Source organism: Westerdykella ornata, assembly GCF_010094085.1.
Source record: "Westerdykella ornata strain CBS 379.55 unplaced genomic scaffold EI97scaffold_5, whole genome shotgun sequence".
NCBI lineage: Eukaryota > Fungi > Ascomycota > Dothideomycetes > Pleosporales > Sporormiaceae > Westerdykella > Westerdykella ornata.
The window spans coordinates 495675-510883 of NW_022986855.1; the positions used below are offsets into that span (position 1 = coordinate 495675).

The window sequence follows — 15209 nt, forward strand, 5'->3', positions numbered from 1 at the left end:
ATCTTGCGTTCCACGCCCTCCTGGAACCGGTCAGTTTACCAATCTTTTGAAGTTGCACGTGTTAGACCAGACTGGGGTTGCATCGCTTCCCCTTTTTCGATACCAGATTGCAATGTAGGGACCTCGACCTGGCATCATGTTCATTACGCTAGGCCATTATCTATCATGATATGGGCGTCCCGCTCTCGGGACAAAAGGGCGCCGTCCCTCAAACACCCTTCATTCCCGTCTATCTCGTCCTCATGCCGCGCCATCACCATCACCTCATATCCACGCAGACAGCTCTAAGCAGCCCAAACGTCTTTACCCACCCCTTCGATCCAGTTACCCAGCTGGTTGACACTGGAATCCCACTCCCGGAGCCTATTCCTCATGCTCTCGATCTGCTTCTTGTCCAGCACCTTGGGCTGCACCCAGTTGATGTTGGCCACCTCGGCAACCTGGTCTATCGTCCCTTTGATCAAGCCCAAGCTCAACGCCTTCATAATCAGATGCTCCACATCTTCCTTCTGCACGCTCGTCTCCTTGGCAATCGTGTCGAACGTCATGGCGCGGTCATGCGGCGGGCGTCGGAACACGGCTTCCGTCAAGGCGGCGAGCGAAGACTTCTGGTACAGAAATTTCTGGTGCTCCTTGAGTAGAGGCATTTTGTTGATGTTGTTGGCGAGCATCTTGTACGCTCGCAGGTCGCCGCTGTTGAATGCGAAGAGCAGATCGCGCAGCCACGAGTGCTCTGTATCTTTGAGGGAGTTGAGGATGGGGTGCAGCAGGAGCTCGCCGAAGTTGTATATGCTGTCGGAGACCAGGGCCGCGATGCTGAGGTCGTAAGCCCGGGACTGTAATTCCCACTCTTCGAGATCTTCTAGGTCGACGCATGCTAGATAGAGGAGAGCGTTCTTGTAGTATGATGCGAACTCGTTTTGCCGCTAGATGTTGTTAGTCATAAGAGCCTTGTTGAAGGACCGAGAAACATACCTTGTAGTACTCCGCGCACGCACGGTAGAAGGCCGCATGCACAATGTTCTCCACCGAGTCGAACGTGTCTAATATGCGCTCGCACTCGTCCAGATTCTTCTTTGCAGCATCCAAATCCCTCTGGAAGAGCTGGAACTCGGCTACGGCGACTGTGGCGTAGACGTAGGCGTCTTGCGAGGCGGGTTTGTTGACCGACTTGGCTAGCGAGGCGAGGAATTCTGACCGTTCCTGCTCTCCTGCAAATTGTTAGAGCCTGATACATGGTAGGTAGCTTCTAGTCCTACCTCTGAGCTCTGCTGTGCTGAGTCCGAGCTGCACGAGCTTGAGCTGGTTGATCTTGTTTGCGAAGCTCTTGATGAACACATCGAATAGCGGTATCCGTTGCTGCGCGCTGTGGGGTTGGTCGAAGTACTCGATGAGCTTGTCCGTCAGCTCGTGCCACAGTTTCCGCTCCCAGTAATCCTCAAAGTCGATGAAGTAGTGTTGCAGCTCATCTGGCGCCTGATCCCGTTGCTCTTGGAGAAGGTTCGGGATCGTATCGGGGTCCATGTCGAGCGCCTACTGTACTGCGTAGTTCTTGAGAGGAAACGGGAGCTCGGAAGACTGAATGACGGAACCAAATTGGCAAATGAGAACGGAACAATGTACTGAGAGTTAGAGTGATCGCTGTGGTTGCGGGATGTTGAGAGCTTCAGGCTTGGCGCTTCTCTTCGGCAAATCGTAAAGCCGGATCCGAGTCTCCGCCGACGTCTGCAATTGAAGCTCCAAGACAGCTCCCACGTATACCAGCAATTGAACGCCTTAACCATGGCCTTGCCTCGCCACTGTGCCCGCTCCGGAGCGGCATTGACGGCCCAGTCCCCCTATGTGCTGTCGCTGTCGACCGTCTCCAAGGTGGGCCGACGATATATCAACCAGGATGTGCGCATCACAAGAACCGGAAAGCCTATCCTGACCGTGTCTGGCGGCCGGTATGTTGAAGGGTGCTTCGAATTGGCAGACTGGGCGCTGACCTTTGTATTAGATCTTCCCTTGGAGGTATTCTGACCCGACAGCTATCGTATGACGTACCGCTCACGCTTCCCTCTCAGGATATACCGCAACGGTTTTCGGCGCAACTGGCTTCCTAGGACGATATATTGTCAACCGACTAGGTAGAGATGGGTGCTCTGTTGCGAGTGGCAGGACGCTGATGGTTGCACAGCTCGGTCAGGATGCACAGTTGTTGTCCCGTATCGCGAGGAGATGACGAAGCGACATCTGAAAGTCGCCGGAGATTTGGGCAGAGTGATCTTCATTGTGCGGCAAACCCGATGATCGAGAGGGAATGATTGATTAATGTTCTTCTAGGAAATGGACCTCCGAAACACACCCTCAATCGAGGAAAGCGTTCGGCATTCCGACATTGTGTACAACCTCATCGGGCGCGACTATCCCACGAAGTACGTTCACGGCACGAGGCAGCAGATTCTTTACTAATATTCTAAAGAAACTTCTCCCTTCAGGATGTCCATGTTGAGGGAACCGAGCGCATCGTGGAAGCCGTAGCGAAGTATGACATTGACCGATATGTCCATGTCTCCTCATACAATGCTCATCCCGAGCACCCCGCAGAATTCTTCCGCACCAAAGGTCTGGGAGAACGAGTTGCCCGAGAGATCTACCCTGAGACGACCATTGTCCGCCCGGCACCCATGTTTGGCTTCGAGGACCGTCTGCTCAACAGGCTTGCCAACGCGGCGAACGTCATCACCTCCAATCACTTACAGGAAGTTATCCGACCCGTTCACGTCATTGATGTCGCCTCCGGTCTTGAGAACATGCTCCACGACGACACCACCACTGCGCAAACCTTTGAGCTGTATGGGCCAACCGAATATTCGATGCGTGAACTCAACGAGATAGTTGAGAAGGAAACCCTGAAGAAGAGGCGCCACATCAACCTCCCGGAGAAAATAGCGAGACCCCTGTTCAAGTATCTCAACAAGGCTCTCTGGTGGCCCGTCCGGTCAGAACCGGAAGTGGAGCGCGAGTTCTACAACCAAGTCGTCGACGAGAATGCGAAGACGTTTAGGGACCTGGAGATCGAGCCCGTCGAGCTGAACACTCTCACATACCAATATCTCAAGGGTTATCGCAGCGAAGCCTACTATGATTTGCCGCCCATGACGGAAAAAGAGAGGAGGGAGGAGAAGAAGTACCTGCACGTTCTTGATGATCAATAGAAAACGCATGGGTGGAGCGTTAGATGAATGTACATATTCCCTCGAGTTGGTCGAATGGGACCCGGTAGAGCTAACACGTTTCCTTTGTGTTCTATATTCTGTCTCATCAACCACTGAAATCATTGTCAAAACCCAATACTCCCTCATCTTTGCAGTTTTTATGCATTTAACCCTCGCAGCCTTTACTCATACAGAGCGGCCATTCTCATCTGCACATACTCCCACGCCGTTACAGCTTCATACTTCTTTGGATTCTTTTCCTCATCCCAACATCCTGGCAACGCCTCAATCACCGTGTCCGGATCCGCAGTCGCGAAAAAGGGAATGCTATATCTACCCGGAAGGACCCCTTCTTTCTCCGCCGTCTTCCCAGCAGAATCCGGAACCCCAACGCGATGAATAGTCGACTTCCACCTATCATTCGACCATCTAGCCATGAGGTCTCCAATATTCACCAGAATGGTGCCTGGGATCGGGATCGCAGGACGCCATTTCGTGGGATCCTTTGGGTCCTGGATTTCGAGACCGCCGGCGGAGTCCTGGAGGAGGAGAGTCAAGGTGCCAAAGTCGGAGTGGGGGGTTATGCGTTTCTTGGTTCCTGACTGGAGGTCTGAGATGGGGATGGGAGGGTAGTGGAGGAGGCGGAGTTGGAAGAGGGAGGATTTGTGGGTTGTGGAGAGGTAGGTGGGGTCTTGGAGGGAGAGGGAGAGGGAGAGTGCGTTGAGGACTTGGTGGGTTAGGTCTTGGAGGGAGTGGAAGAGGGTGAGGGTCTTGGGACGGAAGGTAGGGAGTGGGAAGGGTGGGGTGGGGGGCCAGATGTTGGGTTGGGTTGAGTCGGTGGGGTTGCCGATGTCGTAGGATTCTTTGGCGTCTGGGATCTGTGATTGTGATTGTTAGGTATGGCGTGAGAGTAGGAATGTATGAATGTCTGGGCGGTGTACAAAGAGCAGAAAAGCAGCATGGAATAAGAGAAGCACACAGGGAAACTCCTAGAGGAACAAGAATAATAGGGGTATGAAATGTACAAGAGACAGATCACCCACCTCTCTCAACTTGGCAATCTCTCCTTTTCCAAACACATCTTGACTCACTTTCTCCACCCCCGGAGCGGAATAACCCCGATGGTGAGTTCCGCCTGGTGGATGCGGAGCGAGCATTTTCGTCTCCATGGGGAGGTCAAAGAACTCTTTGGACTGTGACACCTTCCAGTCAGCGACCCAGTAGCATCATAGGCTTCTCTATAACCTCCTCGAATATACCTCTTGAGTCGTATGTCCACGCTTTGGCGATTGCGAATGGGATAGAAGGGCTGTGATAAACATACCACTTCAAATGCGTCTTCTATTATTTTGCTTTCCACGCCATGTCCCTTCAGATACACAAACCCCACAGAGCGAAAAGCGTCATCGATTTGTCTCGCTACTTCGCTCCGTTCTTCCTTCGTACCGTGAAGGAAGCCGCTGAAGTCGACGACGGGAATGATGTCATCGGATGCCCGTCGTTGTGTTGAAGACGCCATCTCGGCGGATTATTCTAAAGTCCCGGATACTCCGAAAGTATGGAGTTGAGGATTTAGGGAAGCGGAGGTGACGTTGAGTTAGTGAGGTGAGGGTAGCTCCTCGCGTGGACTTGAGTAACACGTTGGAATGACAGGAAGGACCGAGGGTGAAGCACAACTACTGTCGATGATCAGGCAAGCTGAACAGCAAGGAGAGAAGAATGGGAAGTCGTAATCTCTTATGCAGCTCACCTGAATCCTACCCGCATTGGAAGGTTGAGTAGGTAATGCTGCATAAGCGTGTTCGTGGTGGTACAGGAGGCGGGGCACATGATAACTATTAACGTAAATCTAACTTGCCAAATAACTCATGAGGTTTTTGAATGCATGACAGCGGATACTAACAATATGATGGCATTTCTATGCTATTCTTACAATATCCCTTAGAAGGGGTATGCAACTATGCCGTGCTGGTTTCACCAGTTGTTTTCGTCGTCTCTTCGTGCTCGCTGTGATCAGAAAGCTGATCAAGATCGTTGGCAGGCTCTCCTTCTTCCTCTGGGCGCACATCGCCATCTGCTTCTGATCCTGCTATGCTGTCGGCTTGGGGAGTTGCCTCGAGTTCACTCCTGAGAACTCCGCCCTTCCTCTTTGGAAGAACCTCCATGAAAGCCTTTCCCCAATCTCCAAATTCCAGCCACTTCAGCATAATCTCAAGCACATGATTCGTCACCAAGACTTGCCGGCTCTTCATGTGCAAGAACTCGCCAATTGGTAGTTTGGCCGTCTTGATGCCCCTGTTTAGGGCGCGCTTGTAGCAAAGTCCCTTGTGCCGATTTTTGTCGACAAGTCCACCAATGATGTACGTGCTGTTCGGCTTGAGTCTCTCCAGGACGACGTCGCTTTCGCTAGAGAGATAGACAATCTCGCCGCCTTCTTCTTCTTCTTCTTTTTCTTCTTCTTTTTCTTCACTTTGGTCGTCCTGTTCGGCGAGGGCCCCGGCAATCGCGCCACCTGCACTTCCACCCATCCACTCCTTCGCCTTCTCCGCTACTTCGACGAAATCCTCGGAGAAGAAACGCACCCCCTTCCAGGAGGTATACTGTTTGGCCAAGATCCCATCGAACCTTTCCTTCATCTTTCCACCAAATGACGAGATAGCCAGATGAGTTTGATACTTCGCTTTTCGGTTATCGGAATAACATCTCGTGATCTGCAAACCCAGGGACTTCATTTCATTATCGAACATAAAGTCCTCAAAAGCACAATCGAAGATCACTGTAATCGGAACCTGAGTCCCCCTCTTGGGTGAAGGGCCCTTTGGTTTCGGGACAACGGCTCCAGCTGCTGCTCCACCGGAACCAGCTTCAGCATTTTGCTGTCGTCGTTCTTCTCGCCTGCGTTCCTTCTTGGCTTTGATTTTCTCCTTGCGCTTGATTTTGCGGTCTTCGCGGCCGGCTTCCCATGCCTCAAGACGTCTCTGCTTTTTCAATTGGTTTTTGGACAACTTGGGGGTCGTATCTGCTTCGCCTTGGGTAGATTTCGTCTCCTCGTTTGGCGTTTCTGGTATCGCGGAATCCTCGTGACCTTGCTGATCTGGGTGTTCGTTCTCAACGGGCGCCGACACAGGTTCCTCATTATGATCCAGCTTCCGAATTTTGCTAGGCCGTTCCTCGGGTTCCATTTTGCCTGCACGTAGGAGTCGAAAAAAAATCGAGGGTCGAAAGAACCGCAGCTGCCGTTGATCTCGAAAACTTGCTGACATAATCTATCTAGCGCGCCCGCCAAGCATCTCCAAACCCCAAGCTCCAACCCAACCTCACCTCATCCTGGCGGCCTTTCCCCCGCAATTGAAACCTCCTGAACGTTCGCCCATCATGCCTCAGGACATGCCGCCCACGGGCGGCTACGCCCCCGTGCAATACCGCCGAAACCTCCCTGCCCGCGGCTTCCGTCCCGCCGTTTACGTGCTCGCGACCTTCGGGATCATGACATATGGGTTTTATAGAGCTGGACAGGGCATCAGAGAGCATAAGTGCGGAGACCCAGGGTTTTTGGAGTATATTGGACTGGAGTGCTGACGAATTGCCAGCGAGTTGGCGAGAGAGAAGATGTGGGCGCGGATACATCTCATTCCGGCGTTGCAAGCGGAGGAAGATCGGGATCAAGTGAGGAGGTATTTGGCGGATAGGGCGAGAGAGAAGGAGCTTTTGGGGACGGAGACGAAGGTTTACAACAGCGACCGGTATGTGATGAGCTTGGGAGGGTTCTTCTGCGGGCAATTGGCTGACACAGTATGTCCAGGTTTGTCCGACCGACATTTGCGGTTACGCCGGAGCATGTTACGAAATAGAGCATCTTGGGAGGGAGGAGGTGTAGGAGTGCGTACATGGGGTGTGCCGCGCAGGCCATCTCGAGGAAGACTTTCCTCACTGTATCAGGTTCCACAATCAAGTTTCATTTCACTCATCAATCTACTGACCATTGGCCCTCGTGCGAAAGTGATCGCAACTATGCAGTCACGCAGTTGACAGAACATGTGGTCTGCACGGGAAATAAAGAACCAGCCAAAGTTCAACTAGCCAAGTCAAAAGACATTGCAAGTACCTTTACTTTCTGTTAGCTATATAGCTCTGATGATCCAGTTCCCTCAACAGTAATTAAGACGCTGTGGCAGAATGGGACCTCGCTCAGGCGCACAGCTGTGCACTCGCTGATACTATCCTACCCCATCGTGAAGTGGGATGCAGCGAATAGTGCTCGCAGTGACATTTGCCCTGAGCGTTTCCGAATGGCACTCTACAACTCACAAAACACATCCACGGATATCACGTCTCGTCGGTCATGCTTCCAAGGCACTTACAACATCATGGACCCCGCGCTCCATTCGTCCGCCGTACAAGATCATGCCACATGCTTTCTTTCAAGAAGGACCTGTTCTCTCAGATCTGGATGACGGGTCTAATCGTAGCACGCCGGTCTTGGTGGCGGCACTTCATCCCTGCCACGAGCATCTGGAACCTCCATGTGTACCTAGAACATTCCCAGAGAAGGATCAGGGAGGAAAGGTTCCAGAAGATTGACGGGATTGAGGAATGTGGCGTGGTTTGGCGCTGCGCGTGTCACCGCGCAAGAATGTATAAGTACGATGAGGGGATAGCAAGGGAGGAACCCAAAGAATTATATAGGGAGACGGGATATCGAGTTAGGGGACGTTTGTGGGATTGCGAGGGTCGATTTCTTTGGCCAGTCATTCGTTCTATCGGTCGCTCGTTTCTTAAAACTGCAGAGGAAGCATTTGATGTTGGAGTCGAACATGAAGATGCCTTCGAGAAAGGTACGTCCCGCGTCCTGTCTCCCACTCCACCCCACCCTAAAACCAGAACTCTCTGGAACTATCTAATAATGATCATCAACAGAGTCGCTTTTTCTGCCTCGCTCTTGCCTGCATCCTCACAGGTAACATCGCCAGCGCACAGAACGAGGACACGGGTCCGATATGTGGCCGCGTATGCCAGGGGATGCGGTATGAGATTGCCAGAATTAGAGAGAGTTTGGACTGGTTAGAGGCGCAGTTGGTATGGTGCCTGGTTTTTATTCGTCTTTCTTTGATGGCAAGAGGAGGCTAGGTATAAAGGAGGAAGCGATCCGCATTGGGCTATCAAGACGGAGAGGGGGTGACGTGGATGTGGCGCTGCACCGCCACAATCACCATTCAATGTCTAAGTATCGTCCTTGAAGCTGCTTCGCCTTTGAACCTGGAAAGGATTGCGAATTGATAAAGAGATATCCACTGCGTGCAATTACCATACAATTGGTACGAGTGGCAGGAACAGCGCTGTGGGCATAACTGTGCCTTCCCATCACTATTTCCCAGATCTAACCTTTCGTCCATTTTAGTATTTCATCCCAGCCGAAAACCCAGATTTCCCCAACCTTCCGACTTGCGTTCCTCCCGACGAACCCGCGGATCCGCCAACAATAGCTACATACGACAGCAATCTCAAGAGTACACCCAAACCTCTAGATCAGCAATCTCGAGCAGTCTCACCGAGTCTGACGTTCGGTACCTCCACACCGAAACTCGTTCCTGCTAAAACGAATTTTGTTTCTGCAATCGAGGATCCTGTGACGTTCCCCAAAGTTTCGAGCAAGCCTGTTGTTCAACAAACGTCGAGTTTTAAGATGTCGTCAGGCCACGCAGAGTCTACCCCCATTGCACAAGGGCCCTCATCTTCCGTCGTTCAGGGGCTGGCTCAAACACCAGTTGCTGCAAAGCCATCCGGGGGATTCAGAAGTGTAGCTTATTTTACGAATTGGGTGCGTACATTTCTTTCTTCACGTTCGCTTGGACTGTACTGTTCCATGCCATCACTGTCTTGAGCTTCCGCTTTTGTTTATGTTTACTTGAGAGTTGCAAGTTGAATGTTGAACATATCTGCTTCCTTCTTCCAAAATCTCTTTTGTGTCGTAGTCTTTCCTTGCTCCCAGAATATCTACTTCGTTGCCTTCCTTTTCTTGCTGGCACAAAATCAAGCCCTTTCCTTTCGCCATTTCTCAACCTTTATAAATTGCTTTTTCTTTCTTCTCTCAAATCTCCGAACTTCCACTGACAATGCATAGGGCATCTACGGCCGCAACTACCCGCCCTCCAAAATCCCCGCCGAGAAACTAACCCACGTCCTCTACGCCTTCGCCGACAACAAACCCGACGGCACCGTCTTCCTCACCGACACCTGGTCCGACCTGGAAAAGCACTACGAAGGCGACTCCTGGAACGACGTCGGCACAAACATGTACGGCAACCTCAAACAACTCAACCTCCTGAAGCGCCGCAACCGCAACCTCAAGATCCTCCTCAGCATCGGCGGCTGGACCTATACGAACACAAACAAACACTTGGATGAACCAGCGGGAAATCGAGAAGGGCGGCTGCGATTCGCGAAAAGCTGCGTCCAGCTGATCAAAGACATGGGCTTCGACGGCATAGACATCGATTGGGAGTATCCCCAGAACCCAGGTCAGGGAGAACAACTGCTCCTCCTCCTCCAAGCCATCCGCGAGGAAATGGACGCCTACGCTCGATCCCTAGTTACCCGCCATGGATACCCCCGAGCGCCGCACTTCGAACTCAGCATCGCTGCTCCAGCGGGGAAGACGAATTACCAGAACCTCCCCCTCGATCGATTAGCGGGTGTGTTGGACTTCATCAACCTCATGGCCTACGACTACTCGGGCGCCTGGGAAACCGCCACGTCCCACCAGGCGAACCTCTACGCCTCGCAGTCGAACCCCCGCTCCACGCCCTTCAACACGCACGGCGTCATAAACGACTACCTCGCCGCGGGCGTGCCGAGCGAGAAAATCGTCCTGGGGATGCCGCTGTATGGTCGCGCGTTTCCCCATACCGAGGGCATGGGGAAACCGTTTGGGGGCGTCGGCGATGGCGATTGGGAGAAGGGCATCTGGGATTATAAAAACCTGCCGAAGCCGGGGTCGCAGCTGCTGTATGATAGCGAGGCGGAGGCGCATTATTCGTGGGATCCGGCGAATGGCGGGACGGTGATTACGTATGGTGAGTTTTTTCTTCTGTGCCTTGTTTCTTTTGGGTGGAGAGGTGCGGTTTGGGTTTGTCTGTGGAGAAGTCGAAATGATGACGGAGATTGAAGAGGAAGATGGAGAATGCTAATGCGACGAATCGCAGATACACCCTTCATCGCGCAACGGAAAGCCGATTACATTGTCCAGCGCAAACTCGGCGGCGCCATGTGGTGGGAACTCAGCGGAGACCGCCCCGTGACGGACGCGAATAGTCTTATTCTCAACGTACGTTTTGACCTTTGCTGCCCCTTGCTTGGCCTTTGACTCCATGTCTTACTCATTTCCTATGCTAACTCCCCGGCGTCAGACACTGAACCGCCTTACCACCGCGCCCAATAACGGCAAGATCAGCTTCAGCGAAAACTGGGTCTGGTATCCGGACTCCAAGTTTGACAATCTGCGGACGGGGTTTCCAAAGGATAATGTCCCGATTGTGGAAATTTGACGAGTGGGCTTTGAAGGAGCACGGTGTTCAAGAGAAAATGCAGTTATAGGAATGGTAATGGGAATCTGATTTGTTTTCGTTTGAGATGCATGGACGAGACGAGCAGAAAGAGATTCAACTGTTCGAAGCAATGGTCTATAAGTAGGGGGTTGGGAATATCATCTCTCTCATTTCATCGCAGTGCAAATATGCAAGCAAAACGCCCGGCCATAACCATCATAACATGCCATGAAAAACACGAAGCAATTCGCACCGCAGGCGAAAGGTATCCATCAAAAGTTTTGGTTCTCCCACCGTGAGAACTATTGCCGATCTCTCGGAGCTGCGTACGTGAAACAGCTGCGACGCTCAACACTGGTGAGCAGTGGGGAAGAACCCATCCAGATGGTGCCTCAGAGTCGCACACGTAGTGCCTCCGGTAACAAAGACAGCGAACAACAGACGCCATAGTCGCAATTAGGGCGGCGAGGTATCCATCAGTGTTCAGCAACAAGGCAGACAAGCTTAATGCACCATAACATCTGCGTTATGGGCACCTTGTTGCTGCTGCGCCGCCTGCTGCGCGTTCTGTTGCTCGCCATTTGCACCAGGCTCCGACTCGTCCATCTCCATGTCGTCATCACCACCCTCTACGCCTTCCTCCTCTTCCTCGTCCTCACCTTCGCTCTCCTCGATGTCGATTTCCTCGCTGCCGGCCTCTTCATCTTCGTCTGCGGCGGGGCCGGCGGTGTCTTCGCCGCCTGCCATCTCGGCATCCTCGCCACCGGCAGCTGCACCCTCTTCTTCCTCCTCGTCTTCCTCCTCCTCCTCATCAGCGCCATACTGGTCCCCATCGGCGATGAGGTCGGCTTCCGGCTGCTCGGGTGGGAACTCTGGCGGCGCGGATTCTTCCGAATCCCTGCTTCTGTGAGCATGCAGGGCCTCCCCGGTATAGGATGGTAGTATACATACCATTTGATAGCAAACCGTGTAACCCTCGGCTTCTCCGCAAGGATATGCCGCCTCACCTTCTCGATGATGGGCTTCGCCGGGGGCTCCAGCTGCAGCGCCTCATCTTCATACTCGTTGTTGACGTAGTAGCCCACGCGGACGAACTCGCGGTCTTCGTATGAGGCGCTGAGAAGGATGACGGTGACGCCGATGATTTCGCTGTTAGGGATGCGGGAGAGGTCGGGCGCGTCGGCGCAGAAGAGGAACTTGTTGATGCCGACGGGAACGGGGCCGACGAGGACGGAGTCGAGCTCTTGGTCGTATTCGCTCCTGGAAGATTAATGTGTCAGCTTTGCGTATCTGGTAGCGAGAGAAGGGTAGTAGGCGGGGTAGGCATACGAGGTTGCGGAGCCGACGTAGGTGAGCTTCCACTCGAGATCTAGAGTGGGACGTATTAGTGAGTTGGATGGCGATTGAGGACGGTGGCGCACCTTTCTGCAGCTGCTCAAGGCACTCAAAAGTGATTTCAAACTCATACGGCGCGTTGAAGGGCGCGGGGTTGTTCCTGACCTCGACGCCGAGGAGAGAAACGACAGACATCTTGCTGGTTATAAAGAAATGTACGGAAGTGATTTGTGGCGGGGATGTTGTTACAGTTGTTGGGGAAGTTTGAGTGGGCTGGGTGGGAAGAGTGTTGTTGTGATGTGGGGAGAGGCGGAAAGGTGAGGGTGAAGTAATGAATCCCGCGTCGCGTCGCGTCGGGTGAAACCAATCTATTAAGATCGCGCCAAGACGCTAGCACCGAAAGAGTAATAATAGACCAAATCCATGAGACTCCAGATAGATACTCAACATAATAGTTCTGTGCTTTTACTAGACGTGTGGGCGTAAGTTCCTGATTCCTTCCATGTCGAGAGTTCTGCAGAATACCGCCTGTGCCCACCATTGCAATTGCCGACGTGTTGAAGGCTGTGATGCAGTCATGGGCGGCTGCTGTTCATAGGACTGCTCCATCCCCGTCTGCCACCATCTCTCGATGGCGTTCTACAGAAATGTATGCCGGTCCAGAGTTGGGATTACGTTTAGGAAGGATATTTCTCTTCGCTTTCGGTCTCCTAGCTGCAGGCGCCTCATCACTTCAACACCACCAGCCATAACGAACCTCGAACATGATCGTGAACTCTTTGAGTATACTTCTGGAAGATGGCTGTATGTTCTCCACCTCTACCATGCCAATCCTCTCGTTATTGATATTGTCAAATATAGCTACAACGAATCTCTCCGCTTAGCCGAGAGACGTTTAGTGTTCAACGTCGATGAACTCAAGAAAGCGGCCGCCAATGCCATGAACATGTCAGTGTCTGATATCGCCAACTTTTCCAAGCTTGCCGAAGGTGGCTTCAACCGCGTCTTTGAAATCTCGATGAAGGATGGGTCATCTATCCTCGCACGTCTTCCGTATCCTTCAACAATACCCCGACGACTAGCTGTAGCAAGCGAGGTCGCAACATTGGATTTCGTTCGCGCCCAAGGAGTCCCCACACCTCGCGTCCTAGGATATTCCGTCGACGATAATCCGGTAGGTTCCGAGTATATTCTGATGGAGAAACTGCCGGGAAGGCCTATAGGGGATGCATGGTATGAGCTTTCCGAGAAAGATAGGCTCAAAGTTCTATTCAAGACGGTGGAATTCGAAGCAAAACTGTTTGCCGCAAATCTACCTGCCAGTGGGAGCATATACTACGCTCGAGACCTTCCCCCTTCGATTCAAAAAGTGGACATCCCTGGATCCGCCGACGGGCTGTGTATCGGACCTTACGTTTCTGAAGAATGGTGGTTTGGTGAACGTGGACAGCTTAGAATTGACCGGGGTCCTCGTACGTCTCCCATATGCCATGTGGTAACCCTATGCTCAATGGCGTAGATGACGACTCTCTTGTTGTCCTTCGCAGCCCTGCCGGAAAGGAGTTGGCATGGATTCGCGCATTTGGTCGGCGTCGCTTCCCGTTCCAACGCGCGTATAGAGAGACCTTGGATTATAAGAAACAGGATCCAGAAGATCATAAGAAGTCACTGAAAGAGTATATCGCCCTCGCCGAATATCTTATCCCAAAGGAGACTCAGCTAAATCAGCCTGTCCTCCGCCACCACGACCTCCAACCCAATAACATCTCCATCTCCGAAGACTTCGACATAACCGGTATCATCGACTGGCAGCACTCTACGGTCTTGCCAACCTTCCTAGCGGCCGGCATTCCCAAATACTTCCAGAACTACGACGACGAGGAGTCGCAGATTTTTTCCCCGCCGAAATATCCAGCCGGACTAGAGACAATGGAGGAAGACGATCGTGCCGCTGCACTGGAGCAGTTTCGTCGTCGACATGTACATTTCTTTTATCTGGGTTTTACTCAGCGGATGAACGAGCCCCATTGGCGTGCGCTGGAACAGGCTGGCGAGCTCCTGAAACGTCGAATTTTTACTGACGCTGGGAATCCCTGGGAGGGGCTCAACACGCCACTACAGCTGGATATATTGAATCTCGTTCGAAACTTGTCGGAAATCGCCACGGCCAATACGGACGGCACTACTCCGACCTGTCCTGTCGTGACTCGGAGGAAGACGCAAAGAGAAGAGTTAAGTTGGATGAGGCACTGCGTGAAGTGGATTCGACCTTGGAAACGGTCAGAAGTGCGATTGGAATAAGCTCTGATGGGTGGATGCCTAATGAGAGATACGAAGCGTCCAAAGCAATGGCTAAATGGGTCAAGGAGCGAGGGCTGGCTGAGGCAGATGGTGATCCCTGGCTGAAAGAGATGTCTGAACGGCATTGGCCTTTTGATGACCATGATGAGGAGGAGTGAGGGGAGGAGTTGCTACGATGTCGATTTTCTAAGGCACATGAGGTTCAGAGTACCCTGGGAATGAGACCAACGTCGTCCTCTGGGATATATACGGCAGTAACAAACCCAGTGCCGATTCTCGCTCTAGTGGGATATTTACCACGCAACATGATGATCGGTATTGTCATCTTACGTGATGAGATTCTCCTCGATTGTTTCTATGGGAGATTTCCCTAGTATTCTTCTGTACGAGACGGGCGGAACGGTACGGGAGCTCTGATGGAAACCCTGGATTGGAAAACAAGACATGTTATTATAGCTGGATAGAGCGATATCAAAATGAGATGTGGTTGGAAATGTGAATTACCGTGTTTCCTCGCGTAACGCACGGGCCCGCGTGACGCACACTTTCTCACATTTATCCCTCAATTTACTGAGCGATAACTCCACCAATATGGCCCCAATTGACGATGCGATTGCAGCGTTGGAATCGCTGAAGCTTGAAGAAAAAGTTAATTTGTCTCAAGTTGCAAGAGCCTACGGCATTGATCGTTCTACTTTGTCTAAAAGATGGAGGGGTGTTCAGGGCTCTATTGACCAGAAGAATCAGGACCAACAGCTACTCAACCCAAGGCAAGAGAAGGAGTTGTTAAAATATATCTCTGACCTTACACAGAGAGGGCTTCCACCTA

General features: G+C 52.2%; 9 protein-coding genes across 9 annotated transcripts; 5 read left to right on the forward strand and 4 right to left on the reverse strand.

Moving 5' to 3' along the window:
- Window positions 1-85: 85 nt before the first annotated feature.
- Window positions 86-1642, reverse strand: EI97DRAFT_414638 (uncharacterized protein). Its single transcript, XM_033796833.1, has 3 exons — window positions 1260-1642; window positions 976-1211; window positions 86-926 (listed from the first exon to the last, which is right to left on the reverse strand). Exons 1-3 carry the CDS (start codon window positions 1522-1524, stop codon window positions 285-287), a joined length of 1143 nt encoding a protein of 380 aa, XP_033655805.1. The 5' UTR covers window positions 1525-1642; the 3' UTR covers window positions 86-284.
- Window positions 1643-1782: 140 nt separating this feature from the next.
- EI97DRAFT_373604 (NAD(P)-binding protein) lies at window positions 1783-3200 on the forward strand (the record flags this gene model as incomplete). Its single annotated transcript, XM_033795406.1, has 6 exons — window positions 1783-1946; window positions 2000-2013; window positions 2067-2129; window positions 2180-2274; window positions 2326-2417; window positions 2465-3200. The coding sequence occupies 6 exons, from the start codon at window positions 1783-1785 to the stop codon at window positions 3198-3200; spliced, it is 1164 nt and encodes a 387-aa protein (XP_033655806.1).
- On the reverse strand, window positions 3036-4719 carry EI97DRAFT_486331 (thymine dioxygenase; the record flags this gene model as incomplete). The annotated part of the gene is made up of 3 exons (XM_033802161.1): window positions 3036-4078; window positions 4226-4393; window positions 4525-4719. The coding sequence occupies 3 exons, from the start codon at window positions 4717-4719 to the stop codon at window positions 3383-3385; spliced, it is 1059 nt and encodes a 352-aa protein (XP_033655807.1). The 3' UTR covers window positions 3036-3382.
- Window positions 4720-4996: 277 nt separating this feature from the next.
- EI97DRAFT_394502 (uncharacterized protein) lies at window positions 4997-6406 on the reverse strand. The gene is made up of 2 exons (XM_033796303.1): window positions 5104-6406; window positions 4997-5035 (listed from the first exon to the last, which is right to left on the reverse strand). Exon 1 carries the CDS (start codon window positions 6380-6382, stop codon window positions 5159-5161), a length of 1224 nt encoding a protein of 407 aa, XP_033655808.1. The 5' UTR covers window positions 6383-6406; the 3' UTR covers window positions 4997-5035; window positions 5104-5158.
- Window positions 6407-6575: 169 nt separating this feature from the next.
- EI97DRAFT_448958 (uncharacterized protein) lies at window positions 6576-7051 on the forward strand (the record flags this gene model as incomplete). The annotated part of the gene is made up of 3 exons (XM_033800189.1): window positions 6576-6733; window positions 6791-6943; window positions 7003-7051. 3 exons carry the CDS (start codon window positions 6576-6578, stop codon window positions 7049-7051), a joined length of 360 nt encoding a protein of 119 aa, XP_033655809.1.
- Window positions 7052-7262: 211 nt separating this feature from the next.
- EI97DRAFT_249437 (uncharacterized protein) lies at window positions 7263-8609 on the forward strand. The gene is made up of 4 exons (XM_033794125.1): window positions 7263-7297; window positions 7356-8035; window positions 8118-8424; window positions 8599-8609. The coding sequence occupies exons 2-3, from the start codon at window positions 7543-7545 to the stop codon at window positions 8159-8161; spliced, it is 537 nt and encodes a 178-aa protein (XP_033655810.1). The 5' UTR covers window positions 7263-7297; window positions 7356-7542; the 3' UTR covers window positions 8162-8424; window positions 8599-8609.
- Window positions 8523-10858, forward strand: EI97DRAFT_249274 (uncharacterized protein). The gene is made up of 4 exons (XM_033794124.1): window positions 8523-9018; window positions 9322-10273; window positions 10403-10524; window positions 10607-10858. The coding sequence occupies exons 1-4, from the start codon at window positions 8884-8886 to the stop codon at window positions 10742-10744; spliced, it is 1347 nt and encodes a 448-aa protein (XP_033655811.1). The 5' UTR covers window positions 8523-8883; the 3' UTR covers window positions 10745-10858.
- Window positions 10790-12401, reverse strand: EI97DRAFT_465610 (histone deposition protein Asf1). The gene is made up of 4 exons (XM_033801475.1): window positions 12166-12401; window positions 12074-12113; window positions 11696-12004; window positions 10790-11642 (listed from the first exon to the last, which is right to left on the reverse strand). Exons 1-4 carry the CDS (start codon window positions 12272-12274, stop codon window positions 11249-11251), a joined length of 852 nt encoding a protein of 283 aa, XP_033655812.1. The 5' UTR covers window positions 12275-12401; the 3' UTR covers window positions 10790-11248.
- A 255-nt stretch (window positions 12402-12656) lies between these two features.
- On the forward strand, window positions 12657-14835 carry EI97DRAFT_492784 (kinase-like protein; the record flags this gene model as incomplete). Its single annotated transcript, XM_033802335.1, has 5 exons — window positions 12657-12660; window positions 12826-12883; window positions 12941-13551; window positions 13599-14281; window positions 14317-14835. The coding sequence occupies 5 exons, from the start codon at window positions 12657-12659 to the stop codon at window positions 14536-14538; spliced, it is 1578 nt and encodes a 525-aa protein (XP_033655813.1). The 3' UTR covers window positions 14539-14835.
- Window positions 14836-15209: the final 374 nt, after the last annotated feature.

Bases quoted from the DNA above. Each gene is read 5' to 3' on its own strand.
- EI97DRAFT_414638 (XM_033796833.1), bottom strand. From the start codon at position 1,524: ATGGACCCCGATACGATCCCGAACCTTCTCCAAGAGCAACGGGATCAG. The intron at 1,212-1,259 runs GTAGGACTAGAA...AACAATTTGCAG, and splicing joins CAGCACAGCAGAGCTCAGAG to GAGAGCAGGAACGGTCAGAA. The intron at 927-975 runs GTATGTTTCTCG...AACAACATCTAG, and splicing joins CGTGCGCGGAGTACTACAAG to CGGCAAAACGAGTTCGCATC.
- EI97DRAFT_394502 (XM_033796303.1), bottom strand. From the start codon at position 6,382: ATGGAACCCGAGGAACGGCCTAGCAAAATTCGGAAGCTGGATCATAAT.
- EI97DRAFT_249437 (XM_033794125.1), top strand. From the start codon at position 7,543: ATGCTTCCAAGGCACTTACAACATCATGGACCCCGCGCTCCATTCGTC. The intron at 8,036-8,117 runs GTACGTCCCGCG...GATCATCAACAG, and splicing joins TGAAGATGCCTTCGAGAAAG to AGTCGCTTTTTCTGCCTCGC.
- EI97DRAFT_249274 (XM_033794124.1), top strand. From the start codon at position 8,884: ATGTCGTCAGGCCACGCAGAGTCTACCCCCATTGCACAAGGGCCCTCA. The intron at 10,274-10,402 runs GTGAGTTTTTTC...GACGAATCGCAG, and splicing joins CGGGACGGTGATTACGTATG to ATACACCCTTCATCGCGCAA. The intron at 10,525-10,606 runs GTACGTTTTGAC...CCCCGGCGTCAG, and splicing joins CGAATAGTCTTATTCTCAAC to ACACTGAACCGCCTTACCAC.
- EI97DRAFT_465610 (XM_033801475.1), bottom strand. From the start codon at position 12,274: ATGTCTGTCGTTTCTCTCCTCGGCGTCGAGGTCAGGAACAACCCCGCG. The intron at 12,005-12,073 runs GTATGCCTACCC...TTAATCTTCCAG, and splicing joins TACGTCGGCTCCGCAACCTC to GAGCGAATACGACCAAGAGC. The intron at 11,643-11,695 runs GTATGTATACTA...TCACAGAAGCAG, and splicing joins ACACGGTTTGCTATCAAATG to GGATTCGGAAGAATCCGCGC.